Source organism: Barbatula barbatula (assembly GCF_947034865.1).
Source record: "Barbatula barbatula genome assembly, chromosome: 1".
In the NCBI taxonomy this organism is placed as follows: Eukaryota; Metazoa; Chordata; class Actinopteri; order Cypriniformes; family Nemacheilidae; genus Barbatula; species Barbatula barbatula.
The window spans coordinates 25,308,301-25,330,861 of NC_136766.1; the positions used below are offsets into that span (position 1 = coordinate 25,308,301).

Below are 22,561 nucleotides of genomic sequence, written 5' to 3' on the forward strand. Positions count from 1 at the left end.
AACTCTGAAAGATGATTTTCACGCTGTATCGCAAGAGAAGATATTTGTTGTGATGTGGATGAGAATCCGTTGCCCAAAAGACAGGAACGTCAGGAGGTGTAGGAAGACTGCACTGTAATTCCACTGCACTGCATGTACAGTTTTCCCTAAGGAGATTGTCTTATGTTCAGATTTCTACATTTGTTTGTGCTATGCAGTGCTGTCTTTTCCTGTCTGCATCACAATGACACTGTCTGTCAATAAATTATTGTACAAACCGTAAAAGCGTTAACGTGAATCATGTGCCGTCTCTTGCAATCAAACAATCAAAACCAGAAATGCACTTACTGTTTTGCAAATGACAAGGATGATTCGAGAAATGCTCCACTCATCACTCTCAGGTCACTCCGCTGCACACGTCTGATCACTTCTTTGTCACCCCCGACCTCACCGCTCCAGACAACGCAGATGTCTTACCGCTGGTCACTTTCCGGCGCTACCTACGGTCCCTCCCTCCTGCTTTTCCTCTGCTGTCTTGTCTGCACTCCCCCCCTCTGAGGAGCTCTCTCTTTTGAATACCAACAGTGCCACAGACACTCTGTGTTCCACGCTTACATCCTGCTTGGACAACATATGCCCTCTTACATCTGGACCAGCCCGTGCATCCCTGTCTGCCCCCTGGTTATCGGATGTACCACGTGAGCATCGCACCAGCCTCCGGTCAGCTGAGAGAAAATGGCACAAGTCAAAAGACCATACTGACCTCTCTCTCTCTACTTTCTCCGTTGACGTCACCTCTGCAAAAACTGATTATAACCACTCGAAGATCAGCAACTCTCCTGACTCTCGCACACTCTTAAAAACCTTCTCTGCTCTCCTCTGTCCGCCTGCTCCCACACCTTCATCGGAGTTAACGGCTGATGATTTTGCATCGTTCTTCGTAAAGAAAACTACCGCCATCAACAGCCAATTTTCTACGCCACCATCACCCGCCTTTTCTCCTATGTCTGAAGATGATGTTTCCAAGGTCATTGGTTCCAACCACCCTACCACCTGCCCACTGGATCCCATCCCCACCCATCTCCTCCATGCCATCTCTCCAGCAGTTGTGCCTGGTCTGACCCGCATCATCAACTCTTTGCTCACCACTGGGACATTTCCCACTGCTTTCAAAGAGGCCTGCATCACACCGCTACTGAAGAAACTCACTCTCAACCTTACACTGCTAGAACACTACAGGCCGGTGTAGTGTGTGAAAATGCATATCTTCCGTCAAAATGTAGATGACTGATTTTAACCTCTTATTATTTTCTGTCTTCTTAACCCTTTAGCAATCCTGTAAAATTTTGCTAAAACCCTTAAAAAAGACATACCCAAAGTAAAGTGCATACTGTTCTTGAAACATTTTGATTATATGCATGGTTTTGGTATCTTTTGAAAGGTAAGACTCTGAAGTTTGTGTCTAAACAGTCAGAATCACTGCAAATCTTACTGTTATTGAGTAATAGAATTTTAAAAACACTGAAAGAGGGGAAAAAATATTCTGCCTACTTTTTATTTTTAAACAGTTGCCTGCATATGACTATAGTCGGGAGCTATTAGCTGGAAAACACATTGGGATCACAGCATGAAGCCTTACCAAGCTAATTAGATTACAACACCTTAGAAAATGTGTGTTTTTCACATGTTTATCCAAGTATATGTATAGGTGGCCTTCTAGAATGGCCACTTGGAGACTCCAAATGGCCTTTTGCCATTGACACATAAAATTCTGTTATTCTTGAATGCTTTAATGTACAATCATAATTCTGGCCTCTAATGAAAGGTTACACTTAGAGCTACTCTATTCCTTAGCAATTATTGAAAGTGAATTTGGATGACACATAGCAACTGAAACTATACTTTGTGCAAATAAAGAGACTATAGACTAAGTGCTAGTGAAATAAAATAAATTTTAATATTAGAACAAACACACTCTAAATAAATGTATAAAACCCAAACTATTTACAAATGTTATAATTACATTACAGGTTATTGGCAACATGCCACTCATTATAACAATCACGGCTTGGCAAAAAGCACAAAGGCACCTCACATGAAGAACATTTTACAGGAGTCTTTGCATGGCAGTGCCTGCACCTCAGACGGCCTGTGGTGCTGTCTCCACTGATATGCACAGGCTTGTGGTGTGCTCTGTTTGGAGTGGGCGAAAGAGCGGGTTTGTCAGCAGCCGCTGCCAGCTCTTCAATGAGTGTCTCCCTGAATGCCTTCTGGTGCATTGGTACCTTCCCTTTGCCTTTTGTGATATGCTTATATATCAGGAAGGCATTTACAATGGCAATGTCTAAGAAGTGATAAAAAAAGGTCTTATACCACTTCTGGGTTTTGTGGATCACTTTATAATAGCTGATTAGGGCATCAGAAAGGTCCACTCCACCCATGCACCTGTAAGGAAAGATACAACAAAATTGAGCCACATATTTTATTCATTTCAAATAGCATAATATTTTGGTGATCATAAAATACATACCGGTTGTAGTCCTTCACTGTTGGTGGAACACAGATGTCCTTCAACACCCAGTGCCCATCTGCATCTCTGACTCTCCGCTGAACAGTCTCTCCTGCATGGGCTGTGTGGAGTGTTGAACACATGAACATGTCCCTTGTGTCTCGCCACTGGACAAAGAGGAGGGGGTCCTTTCTTATCCATCGGATGGTGCCACGGGGAGATTTAGAGTCCAGACTATTTGTTTTGGATTTTGGAAAGCCAATTCGATTTGTCCGTATGGTTCCACATGCCCAGATCCTCTTCTGAAGGAGGTCACAGAAAAGGGAGGGACTTGTGTAGAAGTTGTCTACATACAGCTTGTATCCAGTGCCAAGCAACTGTGTGTCAACAAGCTTCATGACAGACTCATAACTGAGCCCCTTGCCACTGTTTCCCTGCAGCTTTCCCTCATACACAAAAAAGTCCCATGTGTAGCCATTGCTGGAGTCTGCCAAAACAAAAAGTTTATACCCCCAGCGAACAGGCTTATTTTTCATGTATTGTTTTAGCCCAATACGTGCTTTAGAGGCAACCATCCGCTCATCTATTGAGATTTCCTGGCCAGGGTGATAGTTTGCTTTGCAGGCGTCCCTTATTTGAACATACAGTGGCTTTATTTTGCACAGTCGATCAAATTCTGCCGTACCTCTTCTTTGCTCGTTGGCAGCATCATCCACCAAGCTACTGAGGTGAAGGGAGTGGCAGATCCTGAGAAACTTCTTTCCTGAGAGAAGATTTTTAGGGAATGGCAAGCTGTATAGATTACCTCCTCGCCAGAAATCTGTTATCGCAGGGAGTTTTACAAGACCCATATAAATTGTCATGGCAATGAAAGCAAACATATCCTGTAATGTCACTCCAATCCACGGGTTGGAGGGCTTTGAGTAGTGAGTTGAGCCGTAGTCATTGGTGTTTTGAATTATTGTCAGTAACATGGAGTTTGTAAAGAAAAGTTGAAAAAGCTGTAAAACCGTGTAGGTAGCTGTACATATAACCTTAGGTCCGGGTGAATTGGTGGGTCTGAAGGTGGGCTGTGGTGGTGTCACGTCTGGAATGTCAACATCATTCCATCTCTCTTCAGATGTGCGGGTTGACATATCAGCTTCACTGCTTCTGCTGCCACTTCTCCCTCGTACAGTCCCTCTCCCTCTTCCTCTCCCTCTTCCTCTCCCTCTGCCTCTTCCTCTTCCTCTTCCTCTCCCTCTGCCTCTTCCTCTGCCTCTTCCTCTGCCTCTCCCTCTGCCTCTCCCTCTGCCTCTCCCTCTGCCTCTCCCTCTGCCTCTTCCTCTGCCTCTGCTGGCAGAACAAGTTGTGGGATGAGACTCCTCTCCTGATGAGGTGCTGTCATCATGTGCTCTTAGCTTTTTGCTGTCTGGCATCCAGTCTTCATCTGATTCAATGTCAGATGATTGTCTGTGATATAAATATAAGTGAATAATAAAGTTCAATAATCTACTATTTTACATGCATATAATGTACACATCAAAACACAAACCTCAGTACCAACAGTAAAATATGTTTTATAATATAAGAAAACACTTACTTGTCGAGAGTGACGTCTTCCCCATCCAAAAATATCTCCTCCGCTACTGAGTCAATGGAGGAAACATCGCTCTCTTCTTCAGAAATGTCTTCCTCCGACAAATCACTCTCACGCCTGGTACATTGTTCAACAACTTCAAGTGAGAAGTGTGTTTTACTCACTCTTTTAGCCATTTTTGACAAATGTAAAACTCTTTACACGCTCAAACTCTTTCCTATCAGCTTTTGCGCACGGTCACAAATCCCTGTTTGAATTTACGCACAGCCGCACACGTGTTTGCGCACGGACCTGTCTACTTACGGTTGAATGTTTCCCGCGAAGCTGCATGTTAATCTTTTCGGAATTCTATTGGCTATTAGATATGCCCATCATTAGCAAACTCTGACGCGACAGGATCGATCTATTGTCAATCAAGTACAGGACGGTCCCAACCTTCATCCTGGGCGCTCCTTGGCTATTGCTGCCTGTTGTCACCTCTTAGATGCACCTATTCGCTCAAATGAGGTGTCAATCAAAAGGGCAGAGTTCAGTGGCCCTTTTGACATAAAAAAATCTGCAATGTTTACAAGTGAAGAGACGCTACATCACAAAATGCGTCGGAGATTTGATAGCTCGGTCGGCTTCTTGGAAATTATACTACCATGTTCCTTGGATGTTTATTGACATATATGTGTTAGATTTACTGGACCCTTCAGAGTATACCTATACGCTTTTTGTTGGAATGTTATGGATCAGTGGACTGCCGGGAGGCTTTATAGGAGAGTTTCTTCAGTTTTGTTGCTGCTTATTTGGTTGTTGGTTGTCTGACAAAGACTCTGATTGCATTGGCTGTGTTGATTGTATATTAAATGGTTTACATCGTTCGAATCACAAGAGTCTCAGCTTTTTAAAGATATGTGATATGTTTAGGTTTTGTTTTTCTAAGATGTTGTATTTCCCGATGTTATCAACAAAAACACGCAGTGTACCGCCGACGGCACAGCCGATTGATAACAGGTTAAAAAAGTATTTTTTTACTTACCTCACTATTCTTAGCTTTGTATACTGTGCTAGGCTTTAATGGACTGGATTTAATTAACTTATGCATTTTGTTGCCTATATTGTTATAATTGCTTCCAATGTTTCCTCGTCTGTAAGTCGCTTTGGATAAAAACGTCTGCTAAATGACTAAATGTAAATTTTATGCAATGTGTAATGTTATGTGTAATGTGTAGTGTGTGGCCTTGAAATTTTAGCATGTCTACGTAATCATGAATAAATGCTTCTTGAGACACACAGTGTTGCTTCTTTGCATGCATCAAATGAATTGTTTCTGGCTATATGCATCCATGGAAATGGGACACTTGGGTGAATTAAAACTGCCCCAAAAGTACCCCCCCCACTTTAAATACAGTTTTTTCTAAGTAAATTTGGTACATTTCTCTGATCCGATTTGAAATTCTCAAAACTTCTTGTTCAATCCTTACAGCCTTGTGTCAAGTGTGCACATCAAACAAGCATTTTCTCATTTCTTTGAACAAGTTGCAAATGCTTTGGTACATCCATGCAAATGAATATGACAAAATTCTGTGCAGATTCCTACATTATCAATTGCTTATGTCATGTTGATCAAAATGCAATATAATGGGTCTCTGTAGAATAGTATAATCCCCACGACATTTAAGCACTAGTTTTACAATATACAGTAAGTATACTTTAAGTAAACGGTGGCATTTTATTTTACTCAATTTAGTGTTTTGCATTGCTATATTCTTTCCACATAGGACTGCAAGACAACTTCACTGTGTTGCAGACGGCCCCTTTTCACACCTAAACAGTCTTTTGACACTCTCTACAGGGATCTCATCCCTGAACAAGAGAGGGGGCAGATTGGAGATGACCTGCCAAAGTACGTGTTAGTTTGGGACAATGTCAGTTTCCATCGCTCCAACATCATCAGGCAATGGTTTGCGGCCCACAACAGGATGCTGGTGGAGTTCCTCTCACCCTACTCAACCACGTTGAGGAATTTTTCTCAGCATTAAGATTAAAAGTATATGATCGCCAGCCGCATACACAGATGACCCTTCTGGCTGCCATGGATGTAACGTGTGATGACATCACAGCTGATGCCTGCAGAGGCTGGATTAGACACTCTGAAAGATGATTTTCACGCTGTATCGCAAGAGAAGATATTTGTTGTGATGTGGATGAGAATCCGTTGCCCAAAAGACAGGAACGTCAGGAGGTGTAGGAAGACTGCACTGTAATTCCACTGCACTGCATGTACAGTTTTCCCTAAGGAGATTGTCTTATGTTCAGATTTCTACATCTGTTTGTGCTATGCAGTGCTGTCTTTTCCTGTCTGCATCACAATGACACTGTCTGTCAATAAATTATTGTACAAACAGTAAAAGCGTTAACGTGAATCATGTGCCGTCTCTTGCAATCAAACAATCAAAACCAGAAATGCACTTACTGTTTTGCAAATGACAAGGATGATTCGAGAAATGCTCCACTCATCACTCTCAGGTCACTCCGCTGCACACGTCTGATCACTTCTTTGTCACCCCCGACCTCACCGCTCCAGACAACGCAGATGTCTTACCGCTGGTCACTTTCCGGCGCTACCTACGGTCCCTCCCTCCTGCTTTTCCTCTGCTGTCTTGTCTGCACTCCCCCCCTCTGAGGAGCTCTCTCTTTTGAATACCAACAGTGCCACAGACACTCTGTGTTCCACGCTTACATCCTGCTTGGACAACATATGCCCTCTTACATCTGGACCAGCCCGTGCATCCCTGTCTGCCCCCTGGTTATCGGATGTACCACGTGAGCATCGCACCAGCCTCCGGTCAGCTGAGAGAAAATGGCACAAGTCAAAAGACCATACTGACCTCTCTCTCTCTACTTTCTCCGTTGACGTCACCTCTGCAAAAACTGATTATAACCACTCGAAGATCAGCAACTCTCCTGACTCTCGCACACTCTTAAAAACCTTCTCTGCTCTCCTCTGTCCGCCTGCTCCCACACCTTCATCGGAGTTAACGGCTGATGATTTTGCATCGTTCTTCGTAAAGAAAACTACCGCCATCAACAGCCAATTTTCTACGCCACCATCACCCGCCTTTTCTCCTATGTCTGAAGATGATGTTTCCAAGGTCATTGGTTCCAACCACCCTACCACCTGCCCACTGGATCCCATCCCCACCCATCTCCTCCATGCCATCTCTCCAGCAGTTGTGCCTGGTCTGACCCGCATCATCAACTCTTTGCTCACTACTGGGACATTTCCCACTGCTTTCAAAGAGGCCTGCATCACACCGCTACTGAAGAAACTCACTCTCAACCTTACACTGCTAGAACACTACAGGCCGGTGTAGTGTGTGAAAATGCATATCTTCCGTCAAAATGTAGATGACTGATTTGAACCTCTTACTATTTTCTGTCTTCTTAAAAAATTTTTTTTACTTACCTCACTATTCTTAGCTTTGTATACTGTGTTAGGCTTTAATGGACTGGATTTAATTAACTTATGCATTTTGTTGCCTATATTGTTATAATTGCTTCCAATGTTTCCTCGTCTGTAAGTCGCTTTGGATAAAAACGTCTGCTAAATGACTAAATGTAAATTTTATGAAATGTGTAATGTCATGTGTAATGTGTAGTGTGTGGCCTTGAAATTTTAGCATGTCTACGTAATCATGAATAAATGCTTCTTGAGACACACAGTGTTGCTTCTTTGCATGCATCAAATGAATTGTTTCTGGCTATATGCATCCATGCATTAGTTTGAGAGGGGTGGAAATGGGACACTTGGGTGAAACAAAACTGCCCCAAAAGTACCCCCTCCCACTTTAAATACATTTTTTTCTAAGTCAATTTGGTACATTTCTCTGATCCGATTTGAAATTCTCAAAACTTCTTGTTCAATCCTTACATCCTTGTGTCACGTGTGCACATCAAACAAGCATTTTCTCATTTCTTTGAACAAGTTGCAAATGCTTTGGTACATCCATGCAAATGATTATGACAAAATTCTGTGCAGATTCCTACATTGTCAATTGCTTATGTCATGTTGATCGAAATGCATTATAATGGGTCTCTGTAGAATAGTATAATCCCCACGACATTTAAGCACTAGTTTTACAATATACAGTAAGTATACTTTAAGTAAACAGTGGCATTTTATTTTACTCAATTTAGTGTTTTGCATTGCTATATTCTTTCCACATAGGACTGCAAGACAACTTCACTGTGTTGCAGACGGCCCCTTTTCACACCTAAACAGTCTTTTGACACTCTCTACAGGGATCTCTTTCCTGAACAAGAGAGGGGGCAGATTGGAGATGACCTGCCAAAGTACGTGTTAGTTTGGGACAATGTCAGTTTCCATCGCTCCAACATCATCAGGCAATGGTTTGCGGCCCACAACAGGATGCTGGTGGAGTTCCTCTCACTCTACTCAACCACGTTGAGGAATTTTTCTCAGCATGAAGATTAAAAGTATATGATCGCCAGCCGCATACACAGATGACCCTTCTGGCTGCCATGGATGTAACGTGTGATGACATCACAGCTGATGCCTGCAGAGGCTGGATTAGACACTCTGAAAGATGATTTTCACGCTGTATCGCAAGAGAAGATATTTGTTGTGATGTGGATGAGAATCCGTTGCCCAAAAGACAGGAACGTCAGGAGGTGTAGGAAGACTGCACTGTAATTCCACTGCACTGCATGTACAGTTTTCCCTAAGGAGATTGTCTTATGTTCAGATTTCTACATTTGTTTGTGCTATGCAGTGCTGTCTTTTCCTGTCTGCATCACAATGACACTGTCTGTCAATAAATTATTGTACAAACAGTAAAAGCGTTAACGTGAATCATGTGCCGTCTCTTGCAATCAAACAATCAAAACCAGAAATGCACATACTGTTTTGCAAATGACAAGGATGATTCGAGAAATGCTCCACTCATCACTCTCAGGTCACTCCGCTGCACACGTCTGATCACTTCTTTGTCACCCCCGACCTCACCGCTCCAGACAACGCAGATGTCTTACCGCTGGTCACTTTCCGGCGCTACCTACGGTCCCTCCCTCCTGCTTTTCCTCTGCTGTCTTGTCTGCACTCCCCCCTCTGAGGAGCTTTCACTTTTGAATACCAACAGTGCCACAGACACTCTGTGTTCCACGCTTACTGTAATAAAGTTCGTAAGAAGGGAAGGAAGGAGGCGGGAACCGGCGAACATTCAAACAATAAAACTTTAATTAAATAAACAATAAACACTGAACAAACCGGCAGCCACCTCACGGTAGACTGCCGGCCATAAAACATACACACACTAAACATATGTCCGGGCCCGGTCCTCTCTCGTCAACAGGCCTGCCGAACATCCATTTAAGCTCCCAATCTCCTCCGTGATAAGATGCGGGACCGGTGCGCGCACAGCTGATTGCACTTATCACTCACGCCACCGGCCCCGCGTCACGGCTCTCGTCCCGCCTTCCTCACCACACTTACATCCTGCTTGGACAACATATGCCCTCTTACATCTGGACCAGCCCGTGCATCCCTGTCTGCCCCCTGGTTATCGGATGTACCACGTGAGCATCGCACCAGCCTCCGGTCAGCTGAGAGAAAATGGCACAAGTCAAAAGACCATACTGACCTCTCTCTCTCTACTTTCTCCGTTGACGTCACCTCTGCAAAAACTGATTATAACCACTCGAAGATCAGCAACTCTCCTGACTCTCGCACACTCTTAAAAACCTTCTCTGCTCTCCTCTGTCCGCCTGCTCCCACACCTTCATCGGAGTTAACGGCTGATGATTTTGCATCGTTCTTCGTAAAGAAAACTACCGCCATCAACAGCCAATTTTCTACGCCACCATCACCCGCCTTTTCTCCTATGTCTGAAGATGATGTTTCCAAGGTCATTGGTTCCAACCACCCTACCACCTGCCCACTGGATCCCATCCCCACCCATCTCCTCCATGCCATCTCTCCAGCAGTTGTGCCTGGTCTGACCCGCATCATCAACTCTTTGCTCACTACTGGGACATTTCCCACTGCTTTCAAAGAGGCCTGCATCACACCGCTACTGAAGAAACTCACTCTCAACCTTACACTGCTAGAACACTACAGGCCGGTGTAGTGTGTGAAAATGCATATCTTCCGTCAAAATGTAGATGACTGATTTGAACCTCTTACTATTTTCTGTCTTCTTAAAAAAAATTTTTTACTTACCTCACTATTCTTAGCTTTGTATACTGTGTTAGGCTTTAATGGACTGGATTTAATTAACTTATGCATTTTGTTGCCTATATTGTTATAATTGCTTCCAATGTTTCCTCGTCTGTAAGTCGCTTTGGATAAAAACGTCTGCTAAATGACTAAATGTAAATTTTATGAAATGTGTAATGTCATGTGTAATGTGTAGTGTGTGGCCTTGAAATTTTAGCATGTCTACGTAATCATGAATAAATGCTTCTTGAGACACACAGTGTTGCTTCTTTGCATGCATCAAATGAATTGTTTCTGGCTATATGCATCCATGCATTAGTTTGAGAGGGGTGGAAATGGGACACTTGGGTGAAACAAAACTGCCCCAAAAGTACCCCCCCCCACTTTAAATACAGTTTTTTCTAAGTCAATTTGGTACATTTCTCTGATCCGATTTGAAATTCTCAAAACTTCTTGTTCAATCCTTACATCCTTGTGTCACGTGTGCACATCAAACAAGCATTTTCTCATTTCTTTGAACAAGTTGCAAATGCTTTGGTACATCCATGCAAATGATTATGACAAAATTCTGTGCAGATTCCTACATTGTCAATTGCTTATGTCATGTTGATCGAAATGCATTATAATGGGTCTCTGTAGAATAGTATAATCCCCACGACATTTAAGCACTAGTTTTACAATATACAGTAAGTATACTTTAAGTAAACAGTGGCATTTTATTTTACTCAATTTAGTGTTTTGCATTGCTATATTCTTTCCACATAGGACTGCAAGACAACTTCACTGTGTTGCAGACGGCCCCTTTTCACACCTAAACAGTCTTTTGACACTCTCTACAGGGATCTCATCCCTGAACAAGAGAGGGGGCAGATTGGAGATGACCTGCCAAAGTACGTGTTAGTTTGGGACAATGTCAGTTTCCATCGCTCCAACATCATCAGGCAATGGTTTGCGGCCCACAACAGGATGCTGGTGGAGTTCCTCTCACCCTACTCAACCACGTTGAGGAATTTTTCTCAGCATTAAGATTAAAAGTATATGATCGCCAGCCGCATACACAGATGACCCTTCTGGCTGCCATGGATGTAACGTGTGATGACATCACAGCTGATGCCTGCAGAGGCTGGATTAGACACTCTGAAAGATGATTTTCACGCTGTATCGCAAGAGAAGATATTTGTTGTGATGTGGATGAGAATCCGTTGCCCAAAAGACAGGAACGTCAGGAGGTGTAGGAAGACTGCACTGTAATTCCACTGCACTGCATGTACAGTTTTCCCTAAGGAGATTGTCTTATGTTCAGATTTCTACATCTGTTTGTGCTATGCAGTGCTGTCTTTTCCTGTCTGCATCACAATGACACTGTCTGTCAATAAATTATTGTACAAACAGTAAAAGCGTTAACGTGAATCATGTGCCGTCTCTTGCAATCAAACAATCAAAACCAGAAATGCACTTACTGTTTTGCAAATGACAAGGATGATTCGAGAAATGCTCCACTCATCACTCTCAGGTCACTCCGCTGCACACGTCTGATCACTTCTTTGTCACCCCCGACCTCACCGCTCCAGACAACGCAGATGTCTTACCGCTGGTCACTTTCCGGCGCTACCTACGGTCCCTCCCTCCTGCTTTTCCTCTGCTGTCTTGTCTGCACTCCCCCCCTCTGAGGAGCTCTCTCTTTTGAATACCAACAGTGCCACAGACACTCTGTGTTCCACGCTTACATCCTGCTTGGACAACATATGCCCTCTTACATCTGGACCAGCCCGTGCATCCCTGTCTGCCCCCTGGTTATCGGATGTACCACGTGAGCATCGCACCAGCCTCCGGTCAGCTGAGAGAAAATGGCACAAGTCAAAAGACCATACTGACCTCTCTCTCTCTACTTTCTCCGTTGACGTCACCTCTGCAAAAACTGATTATAACCACTCGAAGATCAGCAACTCTCCTGACTCTCGCACACTCTTAAAAACCTTCTCTGCTCTCCTCTGTCCGCCTGCTCCCACACCTTCATCGGAGTTAACGGCTGATGATTTTGCATCGTTCTTCGTAAAGAAAACTACCGCCATCAACAGCCAATTTTCTACGCCACCATCACCCGCCTTTTCTCCTATGTCTGAAGATGATGTTTCCAAGGTCATTGGTTCCAACCACCCTACCACCTGCCCACTGGATCCCATCCCCACCCATCTCCTCCATGCCATCTCTCCAGCAGTTGTGCCTGGTCTGACCCGCATCATCAACTCTTTGCTCACTACTGGGACATTTCCCACTGCTTTCAAAGAGGCCTGCATCACACCGCTACTGAAGAAACTCACTCTCAACCTTACACTGCTAGAACACTACAGGCCGGTGTAATGTGTGAAAATGCATATCTTCCGTCAAAATGTAGATGACTGATTTGAACCTCTTACTATTTTCTGTCTTCTTAAAAAATTTTTTTTACTTACCTCACTATTCTTAGCTTTGTATACTGTGTTAGGCTTTAATGGACTGGATTTAATTAACTTATGCATTTTGTTGCCTATATTGTTATAATTGCTTCCAATGTTTCCTCGTCTGTAAGTCGCTTTGGATAAAAACGTCTGCTAAATGACTAAATGTAAATTTTATGAAATGTGTAATGTCATGTGTAATGTGTAGTGTGTGGCCTTGAAATTTTAGCATGTCTACGTAATCATGAATAAATGCTTCTTGAGACACACAGTGTTGCTTCTTTGCATGCATCAAATGAATTGTTTCTGGCTATATGCATCCATGCATTAGTTTGAGAGGGGTGGAAATGGGACACTTGGGTGAAACAAAACTGCCCCAAAAGTACCCCCTCCCACTTTAAATACAGTTTTTTCTAAGTCAATTTGGTACATTTCTCTGATCCGATTTGAAATTCTCAAAACTTCTTGTTCAATCCTTACATCCTTGTGTCACGTGTGCACATCAAACAAGCATTTTCTCATTTCTTTGAACAAGTTGCAAATGCTTTGGTACATCCATGCAAATGATTATGACAAAATTCTGTGCAGATTCCTACATTGTCAATTGCTTATGTCATGTTGATCGAAATGCATTATAATGGGTCTCTGTAGAATAGTATAATCCCCACGACATTTAAGCACTAGTTTTACAATATACAGTAAGTATACTTTAAGTAAACAGTGGCATTTTATTTTACTCAATTTAGTGTTTTGCATTGCTATATTCTTTCCACATAGGACTGCAAGACAACTTCACTGTGTTGCAGACGGCCCCTTTTCACACCTAAACAGTCTTTTGACACTCTCTACAGGGATCTCTTTCCTGAACAAGAGAGGGGGCAGATTGGAGATGACCTGCCAAAGTACGTGTTAGTTTGGGACAATGTCAGTTTCCATCGCTCCAACATCATCAGGCAATGGTTTGCGGCCCACAACAGGATGCTGGTGGAGTTCCTCTCACTCTACTCAACCACGTTGAGGAATTTTTCTCAGCATGAAGATTAAAAGTATATGATCGCCAGCCGCATACACAGATGACCCTTCTGGCTGCCATGGATGTAACGTGTGATGACATCACAGCTGATGCCTGCAGAGGCTGGATTAGACACTCTGAAAGATGATTTTCACGCTGTATCGCAAGAGAAGATATTTGTTGTGATGTGGATGAGAATCCGTTGCCCAAAAGACAGGAACGTCAGGAGGTGTAGGAAGACTGCACTGTAATTCCACTGCACTGCATGTACAGTTTTCCCTAAGGAGATTGTCTTATGTTCAGATTTCTACATTTGTTTGTGCTATGCAGTGCTGTCTTTTCCTGTCTGCATCACAATGACACTGTCTGTCAATAAATTATTGTACAAACAGTAAAAGCGTTAACGTGAATCATGTGCCGTCTCTTGCAATCAAACAATCAAAACCAGAAATGCACATACTGTTTTGCAAATGACAAGGATGATTCGAGAAATGCTCCACTCATCACTCTCAGGTCACTCCGCTGCACACGTCTGATCACTTCTTTGTCACCCCCGACCTCACCGCTCCAGACAACGCAGATGTCTTACCGCTGGTCACTTTCCGGCGCTACCTACGGTCCCTCCCTCCTGCTTTTCCTCTGCTGTCTTGTCTGCACTCCCCCCTCTGAGGAGCTTTCACTTTTGAATACCAACAGTGCCACAGACACTCTGTGTTCCACGCTTACTGTAATAAAGTTCGTAAGAAGGGAAGGAAGGAGGCGGGAACCGGCGAACATTCAAACAATAAAACTTTAATTAAATAAACAATAAACACTGAACAAACCGGCAGCCACCTCACGGTAGACTGCCGGCCATAAAACATACACACACTAAACATATGTCCGGGCCCGGTCCTCTCTCGTCAACAGGCCTGCCGAACATCCATTTAAGCTCCCAATCTCCTCCGTGATAAGATGCGGGACCGGTGCGCGCACAGCTGATTGCACTTATCACTCACGCCACCGGCCCCGCGTCACGGCTCTCGTCCCGCCTTCCTCACCACACTTACATCCTGCTTGGACAACATATGCCCTCTTACATCTGGACCAGCCCGTGCATCCCTGTCTGCCCCCTGGTTATCGGATGTACCACGTGAGCATCGCACCAGCCTCCGGTCAGCTGAGAGAAAATGGCACAAGTCAAAAGACCATACTGACCTCTCTCTCTCTACTTTCTCCGTTGACGTCACCTCTGCAAAAACTGATTATAACCACTCGAAGATCAGCAACTCTCCTGACTCTCGCACACTCTTAAAAACCTTCTCTGCTCTCCTCTGTCCGCCTGCTCCCACACCTTCATCGGAGTTAACGGCTGATGATTTTGCATCGTTCTTCGTAAAGAAAACTACCGCCATCAACAGCCAATTTTCTACGCCACCATCACCCGCCTTTTCTCCTATGTCTGAAGATGATGTTTCCAAGGTCATTGGTTCCAACCACCCTACCACCTGCCCACTGGATCCCATCCCCACCCATCTCCTCCATGCCATCTCTCCAGCAGTTGTGCCTGGTCTGACCCGCATCATCAACTCTTTGCTCACTACTGGGACATTTCCCACTGCTTTCAAAGAGGCCTGCATCACACCGCTACTGAAGAAACTCACTCTCAACCTTACACTGCTAGAACACTACAGGCCGGTGTAGTGTGTGAAAATGCATATCTTCCGTCAAAATGTAGATGACTGATTTGAACCTCTTACTATTTTCTGTCTTCTTAAAAAATTTTTTTTACTTACCTCACTATTCTTAGCTTTGTATACTGTGTTAGGCTTTAATGGACTGGATTTAATTAACTTATGCATTTTGTTGCCTATATTGTTATAATTGCTTCCAATGTTTCCTCGTCTGTAAGTCGCTTTGGATAAAAACGTCTGCTAAATGACTAAATGTAAATTTTATGAAATGTGTAATGTCATGTGTAATGTGCAGTGTGTGGCCTTGAAATTTTAGCATGTCTACGTAATCATGAATAAATGCTTCTTGAGACACACAGTGTTGCTTCTTTGCATGCATCAAATGAATTGTTTCTGGCTATATGCATCCATGCATTAGTTTGAGAGGGGTGGAAATGGGACACTTGGGTGAAACAAAACTGCCCCAAAAGTACCCCCCCCCACTTTAAATACAGTTTTTTCTAAGTCAATTTGGTACATTTCTCTGATCCGATTTGAACTTCTTGTTCAATCCTTACATCCTTGTGTCACGTGTGCACATCAAACAAGCATTTTCTCATTTCTTTGAACAAGTTGCAAATGCTTTGGTACATCCATGCAAATGATTATGACAAAATTCTGTGCAGATTCCTACATTGTCAATTGCTTATGTCATGTTGATCGAAATGCATTATAATGGGTCTCTGTAGAATAGTATAATCCCCACGACATTTAAGCACTAGTTTTACAATATACAGTAAGTATACTTTAAGTAAACAGTGGCATTTTATTTTACTCAATTTAGTGTTTTGCAATGCTATATTCTTTCCACATAGGACTGCAAGACAACTTCACTGTGTTGCAGACGGCCCCTTTTCACACCTAAACAGTCTTTTGACACTCTCTACAGGGATCTCATCCCTGAACAAGAGAGGGGGCAGATTGGAGATGACCTGCCAAAGTACGTGTTAGTTTGGGACAATGTCAGTTTCCATCGCTCCAACATCATCAGGCAATGGTTTGCGGCCCACAACAGGATGCTGGTGGAGTTCCTCTCACTCTACTCAACCACGTTGAGGAATTTTTCTCAGCATGAAGATTAAAAGTATATGATCGCCAGCCGCATACACAGATGACCCTTCTGGCTGCCATGGATGTAACGTGTGATGACATCACAGCTGATGCCTGCAGAGGCTGGATTAGACACTCTGAAAGATGATTTTCACGCTGTATCGCAAGAGAAGATATTTGTTGTGATGTGGATGAGAATCCGTTGCCCAAAAGACAGGAACGTCAGGAGGTGTAGGAAGACTGCACTGTAATTCCACTGCACTGCATGTACAGTTTTCCCTAAGGAGATTGTCTTATGTTCAGATTTCTACATTTGTTTGTGCTATGCAGTGCTGTCTTTTCCTGTCTGCATCACAATGACACTGTCTGTCAATAAATTATTGTACAAACAGTAAAAGCGTTAACGTGAATCATGTGCCGTCTCTTGCAATTAAACAATCAAAACCAGAAATGCACTTACTGTTTTGCAAATGACAAGGATGATTCGAGAAATGCTCCACTCATCACTCTCAGGTCACTCCGCTGCACACGTCTGATCACTTCTTTGTCACCCCCGACCTCACCGCTCCAGACAACGCAGATGTCTTACCGCTGGTCACTTTCCGGCGCTACCTACGGTCCCTCCCTCCTGCTTTTCCTCTGCTGTCTTGTCTGCACTCCCCCCCTCTGAGGAGCTCTCTCTTTTGAATACCAAAAGTGCCACAGACACTCTGTGTTCCACGCTTACATCCTGCTTGGACAACATATGCCCTCTTACATCTGGACCAGCCCGTGCATCCCTGTCTGCCCCCTGGTTATCGGATGTACCACGTGAGCATCGCACCAGCCTCCGGTCAGCTGAGAGAAAATGGCACAAGTCAAAAGAACATACTGACCTCTCTCTCTCTACTTTCTCCGTTGACGTCACCTCTGCAAAAACTGATTATAACCACTCGAAGATCAGCAACTCTCCTGACTCTCGCACACTCTTAAAAACCTTCTCTGCTCTCCTCTGTCCGCCTGCTCCCACACCTTCATCGGAGTTAACGGCTGATGATTTTGCATCGTTCTTCGTAAAGAAAACTACCGCCATCAACAGCCAATTTTCTACGCCACCATCACCCGCCTTTTCTCCTATGTCTGAAGATGATGTTTCCAAGGTCATTGGTTCCAACCACCCTACCACCTGCCCACTGGATCCCATCCCCACCCATCTCCTCCATGCCATCTCTCCAGCAGTTGTGCCTGGTCTGACCCGCATCATCAACTCTTTGCTCACTACTGGGACATTTCCCACTGCTTTCAAATAGGCCTGCATCACACCGCTACTGAAGAAACTCACTCTCAACCTTACACTGCTAGAACACTACAGGCCGGTGTAGTGTGTGAAAATGCATATCTTCCGTCAAAATGTAGATGACTGATTTGAACCTCTTACTATTTTCTGTCTTCTTAAAAAATTATTTTTTACTTACCTCACTATTCTTAGCTTTGTATACTGTGCTAGGCTTTAATGGACTGGATTTAATTAACTTATGCATTTTGTTGCCTATATTGTTATAATTGCTTCCAATGTTTCCTCGTCTGTAAGTCGCTTTGGATAAAAACGTCTGCTAAATGACTAAATGTAAATTTTATGAAATGTGTAATGTCATGTGTAATGTGTAGTGTGTGGCGTTGAAATTTTAGCATGTCTACGTAATCATGAATAAATGCTTCTTGAGACACACAGTGTTGCTTCTTTGCATGCATCAAATGAATTGTTTCTGGCTATATGCATCCATGCATTAGTTTGAGAGGGGTGGAAATGGGACACTTGGGTGAAACAAAACTGCCCCAAAAGTACCCCCCCCCCACTTTAAATACAGTTTTTTCTAAGTCAATTTGGTACATTTCTCTGATCCGATTTGAAATTCTCAAAACTTCTTGTTCAATCCTTACATCCTTGTGTCACGTGTGCACATCAAACAAGCATTTTCTCATTTCTTTGAACAAGTTGCAAATGCTTTGGTACATCCATGCAAATGATTATGACAAAATTCTGTGCAGATTCCTACATTATCAAGTGCTTATGTCATGTTGATCAAAACGCATTATAATGGGTCTCTGTAGAATAGTATAATCCCCACGACATTTAAGCACTAGTTTTACAATATACAGTAAGTATACTTTAATTAAACAGTGGCATTTTATTTTACTCAATTTAGTGTTTTGCATTGCTATATTCTTTCCACATAGGACTGCAAGACAACTTCACTGTGTTGCAGACGGCCCCTTTTCACACCTAAACAGTCTTTTGACACTCTCTACAGGGATATCATTCCTGAACAAGAGAGGGGGCAGATTGGAGATGACCTGCCAAAGTACGTGTTAGTTTGGGACAATGTCAGTTTCCATCGCTCCAACATCATCAGGCAATGGTTTGCGGCCCACAACAGGATGCTGGTGGAGTTCCTCTCACTCTACTCAACCACGTTGAGGAATTTTTCTCAGCATGAAGATTAAAAGTATATGATCGCCAGCCGCATACACAGATGACCCTTCTGGCTGCCATGGATGTAACGTGTGATGACATCACAGCTGATGCCTGGAGAGGCTGGATTAGACACTCTGAAAGATGATTTTCACGCTGTATCGCAAGAGAAGATATTTGTTGTGATGTGGATGAGAATCCGTTGCCCAAAAGACAGGAACGTCAGGAGGTGTAGGAAGACTGCACTGTAATTCCACTGCACTGCATGTACAGTTTTCCCTAAGGAGATTGTCTTATGTTCAGATTTCAACATTTGTTTGTGCTATGCAGTGCTGTCTTTTCCTGTCTGCATCACAATGACACTGTCTGTCAATAAATTATTGTACAAACAGTAAAAGCGTTAACGTGAATCATTTGCCATCTCTTGCAATTAAACAATCAAAACCAGAAATGCACTTACTGTTTTGCAAATGACAAGGATGATTCGAGAAATGCTCCACTCATCACTCTCAGGTCACTCCGCTGCACACGTCTGATCACTTCTTTGTCACCCCCGACCTCACCGCTCCAGACAACGCAGATGTCTTACCGCTGGTCACTTTCCCGCGCTACCTACGGTCCCTCCCTCCTGCTTTTCCTCTGCTGTCTTGTCTGCACTCCCCCCCTCTGAGGAGCTCTCTCTTTTGAATACCAAAAGTGCCACAGACACTCTGTGTTCCACGCTTACATCCTGCTTGGACAACATATGCCCTCTTACATCTGGACCAGCCCGTGCATCCCTGTCTGCCCCCTGGTTATCGGATGTACCACGTGAGCATCGCACCAGCCTCCGGTCAGCTGAGAGAAAATGGCACAAGTCAAAAGACCATTCTGACCTCTCTCTCTCTACTTTCTCCGTTGACGTCACCTCTGCAAAAACTGATTATAACCACTCGAAGATCAGCAACTCTCCTGACTCTCGCACACTCTTAAAAACCTTCTCTGCTCTCCTCTGTCCGCCTGCTCCCACACCTTCATCGGAGTTAACGGCTGATGATTTTGCATCGTTCTTCGTAAAGAAAACTACCGCCATTAACAGCCAATTTTCTACGCCACCATCACCCGCCTTTTCTCCTATGTCTGAAGATGATGTTTCCAAGGTCATTGGTTCCAACCACCCTACCACCTGCCCACTGGATCCCATCCCCACCCATCTCCTCCATGCCATCTCTCCAGCAGTTGTGCCTGGTCTGACCCGCATCATCAACTCTTTGCTCACTACTGGGACATTTCCCACTGCTTTCAAAGAGGCCTGCATCACACCGCTACTCAAGAAACTCACTCTCAACCTTACACTGCTAGAACACTACAGGCCGGTGTAGTGTGTGAAAATGCATATCTTCCGTCAAAATGTAGATGACTGATTTGAACCTCTTACTATTTTCTGTCTTCTTAAAAAATTTTTTTTTACTTACCTCACTATTCTTAGCTTTGTATACTGTGCTAGGCTTTAATGGACTGGATTTAATTAACTTATGCATTTTGTTGCCTATATTGTTATAATTGCTTCCAATGTTTCCTCGTCTGTAAGTCGCTTTGGATAAAAACGTCTGCTAAATGACTAAATGTAAATTTTATGAAATGTGTAATGTCATGTGTAATGTGTAGTGTGTGGCGTTGAAATTTTAGCATGTCTACGTAATCATGAATAAATGCTTCTTGAGACACACAGTGTTGCTTCTTTGCATGCATCAAATGAATTGTTTCTGGCTATATGCATCCATGCATTAGTTTGAGAGGGGTGGAAATGGGACACTTGGGTGAAACAAAACTGCCCCAAAAGTACCCCCCCCCACTTTAAATACAGTTTTTTCTAAGTCAATTTGGTACATTTCTCAGATCCGATTTGAAATTCTCAAAACTTCTTGTTCAATCCTTACATCCTTGTGTAACGTGTGCACATCAAACAAGCATTTTCTCATTTCTTTGAACAAGTTGCAAATGCTTTGGTACATCCATGCAAATGATTATGACAAAATTCTGTGCAGATTCCTACATTATCAATTGCTTATGTCATGTTGATCAAAATGCATTATAATGGGTCTCTGTAGAATAGTATAATCCCCACGACATTTAAGCACTAGTTTTACAATATACAGTAAGTATACTTTAAGTAAACAGTGGCATTTTATTTAACTCAATTTAGTGTTTTGCATTGCTATATTCTTTCCACATAGGACTGCAAGACAACTTCACTGTGTTGCAGACGGCCCCTTTTCACACCTAAACAGTCTTTTGACACTCTCTACAGGGATCTCATCCCTGAACAAGAGAGGGGGCAGATTGGAGATGACCTGCCAAAGTACGTGTTAGTTTGGGACAATGTCAGTTTCCATCGCTCCAACATCATCAGGCAATGGTTTGCGGCCCACAACAGGATGCTGGTGGAGTTCCTCTCACCCTACTCAACCCCGTTGAGGAATTTTTCTCAGCATGAAGATTAAAAGTATATGATGGCCAGCCGCATACACAGATGACCCTTCTGGCTGCCATGGATGTAACGTGTGATGACATCACAGCTGATGCCTGCAGAGGCTGGATTAGACACTCTGAAAGATGATTTTCACGCTGTATCGCAAGAGAAGATATTTGTTGTGATGTGGATGAGAATCCGTTGCCCAAAAGACAGGAACGTCAGGAGGTGTAGGAAGACTGCACTGTAATTCCACTGCACTGCATGTACAGTTTTCCCTAAGGAGATTGTCTTATGTTCAGATTTCTACATTTGTTTGTGCTATGCAGTGCTGTCTTTTCCTGTCTGCATCACAATGACACTGTCTGTCAATAAATTATTGTACAAACAGTAAAAGCGTTAACGTGAATCATGTGCCGTCTCTTGCAATCAAACAATCAAAACCAGAAATGCACTTACTGTTTTGCAAATGACAAGGATGATTCGAGAAATGCTCCACTCATCACTCTCAGGTCACTCCGCTGCACACGTCTGATCACTTCTTTGTCACCCCCGACCTCACCGCTCCAGACAACGCAGATGTCTTACCACTGGTCACTTTCTGGCGCTACCTACGGTCCCTCCCTCCTGCTTTTCCTCTGCTCTCTTGTCTGCACTCCCCCCCTCTGAGGAGCTCTCTCTTTTGAATACCAACAGTGCCACAGACACTCTGTGTTCCACGCTTACATCCTGCTTGGACAACATATGCCCTCTTACATCTGGACCAGCCCGTGCATCCCTGTCTGCCCCCTGGTTATCGGATGTACCACGTGAGCATCGCACCAGCCTCCGGTCAGCTGAGAGAAAATGGCACAAGTCAAAAGACCATACTGACCTCTCTCTCTCTACTTTCTCCGTTGACGTCACCTCTGCAAAAACTGATTATAACCACTCGAAGATCAGCAACTCTCCTGACTCTCGCACACTCTTAAAAACCTTCTCTGCTCTCCTCTGTCCGCCTGCTCCCACACCTTCATCGGAGTTAACGGCTGATGATTTTGCATCGTTGTTCGTAAAGAAAACTACCGCCATCAACAGCCAATTTTCTACGACACCATCACCCGCCTTTTCTCCTATGTCTGAAGATGATGTTTCCAAGGTCATTGGTTCCAACCA

General features: G+C 43.6%; 1 protein-coding gene across 1 annotated transcript in view; it reads right to left on the minus strand.

Moving 5' to 3' along the window:
* Positions 1-2,681: 2,681 nt before the first annotated feature.
* The window catches only part of chrnb1l (cholinergic receptor, nicotinic, beta 1 (muscle) like), a gene marked incomplete at both ends in the record, with an annotated part of 66,060 nt that continues 46,180 nt past the window's right edge, over positions 2,682-22,561 (minus strand). Inside the window, 3 exons of the mRNA XM_079469390.1 lie at positions 2,682-2,790; positions 2,843-2,975; positions 3,174-3,251. Coding sequence (XP_079325516.1) covers positions 2,682-2,790; positions 2,843-2,975; positions 3,174-3,251 — 320 coding nt within the window. The remainder of the gene's footprint in view (positions 2,791-2,842; positions 2,976-3,173; positions 3,252-22,561) is intronic.